At 46.4% G+C, this 4,612-nt stretch overlaps 1 protein-coding gene across 1 annotated transcript in view; it reads right to left on the bottom strand.

The window, feature by feature from the left end:
- AKNAD1 (AKNA domain containing 1) overlaps nucleotides 1-4,612 on the bottom strand; it is a 52,488-nt gene that overhangs the window by 32,616 nt on the left and 15,260 nt on the right. Inside the window, exons 3-5 of the mRNA XM_006149503.2 lie at nucleotides 4,242-4,281; nucleotides 3,934-4,079; nucleotides 3,774-3,836 (exon numbers count right to left, since the gene is read on the bottom strand). Coding sequence (XP_006149565.1) covers nucleotides 3,774-3,836; nucleotides 3,934-4,079; nucleotides 4,242-4,281 — 249 coding nt within the window. The remainder of the gene's footprint in view (nucleotides 1-3,773; nucleotides 3,837-3,933; nucleotides 4,080-4,241; nucleotides 4,282-4,612) is intronic.

The following is a 4,612-nucleotide window of genomic DNA, read 5'->3' on the forward strand; positions in this document are numbered from 1 at the left end:
CTGCCCCCAAACTTCCAGGCCTTTCCTCTTCAGTCTCCTTTGGGAAACTTCCTTCACCTGTGCCCAGTTACTGTTGCCCATGATTCTATCCCTGGCCCTTTTTTTTTTCTTTTTCTTTTTTTTCTTTTCTTTCTTTCTTTTTTTTTCGAGGTTTTTGCTATAGGACGCATGCACTCGCCAGACAGACAGAGACAGAGAGACAGAAAGCGAGAAATCACCCCCCAGGGGGGATGGTCACGCTGCAATCCCTTCTCCTCCATTCTCCTCTCGGGATCTTGGGCACGCACGCACACACACCCGGCCTGAGTTTTAAGCCACCGGGTCTAGGACGTGAACCGCGGTTGACTACATAGCCATTACGCTAACTGCTGGTCCCTCCCTGGCCCTTTTCCAGGTCTCACTCTGCTATTTTGTCTGGACACATACACACACACACACACACACCCAATAACTTCAACCCACAACCCACAACTATGCCCAAATCCGCATTCTGGTTCGAACAACTCCGAGGGCCTGGTCTGTCGCTCTAACTGCCTACTAGACCTTGGCACTTAGATGTCCTATAGGGACTTCAGACTCAAAATACCCTGCATGAAGCTTGACACCTTGCCTCTTGCCCGCTTTCCACACCCATTCTAAACTGGATCTTCCACTTTTATTCCTGACCTTAGTTCTCCGAGTCAGAAATCTGGAGCTTATCCAAGCCTCCTCCCTTCCTTCATTCACCCCTTTCCATCTGCTTCCTAAAACCCTCAGACTTCCGTCGGTCTCCAACCTCCTTGTTGGCCTTCGTTTGGGCCCTCAGAACATGTTACCTGGTTTATGGCTTCCTAATGAAAGTCTGTGTCTACCGTCTTGCCTCCACAGTGCCTGCCATTCCTTGGCTTCAAGTCCTTCCGTGTTGCCTCATCACTCACTCTCAGGGTAGTACCTTAGCGCCTTGGCCTGCCTTATGACGTGGTCCTCATCTACCCTCTGCTCTCCTCTCTCTTTACCACACGTGCCCTGAGCTCCATCCGGTAAACTACAGAGCTGCACAGATCTTCACACTAGCAGAACTTTCTTGCCCCTGTGCCATGTACCTGTTGTTTCCTTTCTCTAGAACACTCCTTTGCCCTGTCTTTGCCAAGCTCATCCTTGTTCCTCCTGCAGTATCCACTTCAGAAGTTACTTTCGGGAACCAGCAGTTAGCGTAATGGCTATGTCGCTGGACTCCCACATAGTCGACCGCGGTTCATGTCCCAGACCTGGCGGCTTAAAACATTGTGGCGTGACCATCCCCTCTGGGGGGTGATTTCTCGCTTTCTGTCTCTATGTCTCTCTCTGTCTGTCTGGTGAGCACATGCACCCTATAGCGAAAACCTCTCCAAAAAAATTAAAATAAATAAGAAGTTATTTTCAGCAAGTCGTCCAGAGTGTCTCCTACCTGACAAGAGTGTGCTCCTTCTAGGCACCATGAGTATCATTTGTAACATTAATCAAGCTACATTTTAAGTTTTACTTTATTTTATTCATCAGGATCTTGGGCATGAGCACACACACCTGCATATTTTCAAGTCCACCCAGGGGTCCATACCTGCAGCTGGCCATGCAGCTTCTATCACTAAATTTCAGTTTGCTACCAACCGTGCCTAGGCTGGACCTCAAGCTGCAATTTCCCCTCCCCGCCATAGGGCATGTGCACTCGCCAGAGATAGAGAGAGAGTGAGAAATCACCTCTTCCACTCCCGCCCTCACCCCAGGGGGGAAAGGCCATGCTGCAATCCCTTCTCCTCCATTCTCCTCCTGGGATTTTGGGCACCCACTCACATGTACCCAGCATGATTTTCAAGCCACCAGTCAGGGACTCCAACTGTAGTCAGCCATGTGGGAATCCAGTGCCTTAACCATCAAACCACCTGCTGACCCCTCAAGCTGCATTTTGTCTGTTTACTGATCTGTTGCTCCTAGAAGACTCTAAGCCACTTAAAAAGAAAGTTTTTAGTCTCCAAATCACCAGCCCATGGAAGACAATGGCAGAAGAGGGGAGTTGAAGAAAGGTGAGATTGGAGTCTTTATTTCTGACAAGAATTAAAGGATTTGGGACATGGGAAATGCCTGATAAATGTTTGTTGAATGAATGAGTGACTTAATTTGTATGATGAAGGAATAATCGACTGTGTGTTTTAGCATTCTGGTCTTCCTCGGTTCTGTCCATACTCGTAGACTTCTGAAGAGCAGCCTGCCCTGAACCTGGCTTGGGCCTACCTCAGGACTCCGACCACCCACCATGTTGCTGACCCAACAGCCTGAACTACATCTTCAACCCCTGCACATTTCCCGTTCTTCCAGGCTCACCCTTTGGCCTCATTTCCCTATCCCAACTTCCCATGATAAGGCTGTTACTGTAACAACAGAAGTTGGTGGTTCGATTAAATGCAACAAAAAGCAGAGATGTGAAGCAAAGATTTTGGGGATCAGCAGATGGCATAATGGTTACATTGCTGGACTCCCACATAGTCAACTGCAGTTCAAGTCCCGGACTTGGCGACTTAAAACTCACACCAGGAGTATGTGCGTGCATGCCCAAAATCTTGAGAGGAGAAAGGAGGAGAAGGGATTGCAGAGTGGCCATCCTCCCCAGGGAGTGATTTCTCGCTTTCTGTGTCTCTGTCTCTTTCTGTCTCTCCAGCAAACACACACGCCCTATAGCAAAGATCGCTCTCAAAAACAGAGTAAAGATTTTGATCCAAAAGCGTTGCTTACAATTGATTTTAAGAGTTTTCAAAGTTGTACATATTGCAGATACCAGACATTTTTTTTTCTTCTAAAGAATTATTTACTTACAGGGACCAGCAGTTACCGTAATGACTATGTTGCTAGACTACCATGTAGTTGACTGCGGTTTGAGTCCCAGACCCGGTGGCTTAAACTCACACCGGGCGTGTGTGTGTGCGTGCCCAAGATCCTGAGAGGAGAATAGAGAAGGGATTGCGGCGTGGCCATACACCCCGGGGGGTGATTTCTCACTTTCTATCTCTCTGTCTTTGTCTTTCTGGCAAGCACATGCACCCTATAGCAAAAGCCTCTCCAAAAAAAAAAAAAAAGAATTATTTACTTACAGGACACATGAGCATGCCAGAAAGAGATGGAGGGAGAGGGAAAGTAAGAAAGCAAGCCACCAGGTTTAGGACTCCAACTGCAGCTGGCAGTTGGAGTGGGAGTTCAGCACCCCAACCACCACACGACCTGCTAGCCCAATACCAGCCATTTTTATAAGCCACATCCACAGGCCCCATCAACTATGGATAGGTTTACCCTTTACAACAGCTTTTATTTATGGTCATCTCTTGAAACTACCATGGTCTCAGATTTATTATAGGGTGACTGTCAAGGATTAATAGCCATATGTAATTGATCCCCTGAGGAAGAAAGAGGGTTAAATACTAGAGAGGAGAATGGAGGACAAGGGATTGCAGCGTGGAGGCCATCCTCCCTGGGTGGTGATTTCTCACTCTCCCTCTCACTATCTCTCTCCAGCAAGCAAGCACATACCCCCTATGACAAAAACCTTAAAAATTCTGGGGGGTGGGGGTGGGCGTGGTGCTAAATACATGCAGAAAGAGGATTTTAAGCTCTGTTAGCCCCCATGAACAAGGACAGTTTAATCTTTAGCAAAACGTTTTCTCCCAAACACATTACTCCCACCACTGTAGAGAAGAAAAAATAAAGCCGTTTTGTTTACGCGTTAAACTCCCTAATGAAGTTTTTAAAAACAAGATAAACTTCATTACCAGCTTCCTGTCTTGCAAATGGCAGGTGGAATCTTGTTTTATTCTTTTGGAAAATTCTTGTACCTGCAGGAAAAAAAAAAGCGATGTTTCATTAGTGACCTGGTGTCTCGTGTTTGAATTTGGTTACTTCTTTCAGTCATAAAAAGATTTAAAGTATTACTTTGGTCTTCAGTTGATCTGTCTGTTCTTTCAACTTCTGACACATCTGCTTCCCATGGGAGATCCTCTGAAATATGTAAGAACTCGAGGAAGGGTCTTTCTGAGAGTTTGAGGACAACTTCAAGGGACTTGTCTCAGATTCTATTCCTACGTAAGAAAGAGTAAGTTCTGGCTACCATTCATCTCAACGTTTCACTATTTTTTTAAATACTGAAAGCAGAAATATATAGCAGTCACCACCTCTTGCAATTTTTTAAAATAAGTTTTAAAATATGTACTTAAATCAGGGACATTTTAGAACTCTAGTACCTGTGAGAAGTTCATGGCGGACGTATGCCATAGGCTCCACCTGCACATGAAAGGAAAGACACGTTACTGTGGAAATGATCAAGGACGCCGCCGTTCAGCGTGGCCCGATGTGCGCTGGTCATCATGGAGGAAGCCCCGTGTTATGGGCAAGAGTGAGGGCTGGGGCGGCAGGTGGTGTGGTGGTTAAGGGTGCTGGACTCCCACATGGGCAACTGTGGTTCGTTTCCCGGACCTGGTGGCTTCCTTTCTCACTCCCCCCACCCACTGTCCCTCTCTGGCTAAATTTAAAGAAAGAAAGAGAAAGAAAGAAAGAAAGAAAGAAAGAAAGAAAGAAAGAAAGAAAGAAAGAAAGAAAGAACGAAAGAAAGAAA

Source organism: Tupaia chinensis, unplaced genomic scaffold (assembly GCF_000334495.1).
Source record: "Tupaia chinensis unplaced genomic scaffold, TupChi_1.0 Scaffold000270_1, whole genome shotgun sequence".
Classification (NCBI taxonomy): domain Eukaryota; kingdom Metazoa; phylum Chordata; class Mammalia; order Scandentia; family Tupaiidae; genus Tupaia; species Tupaia belangeri.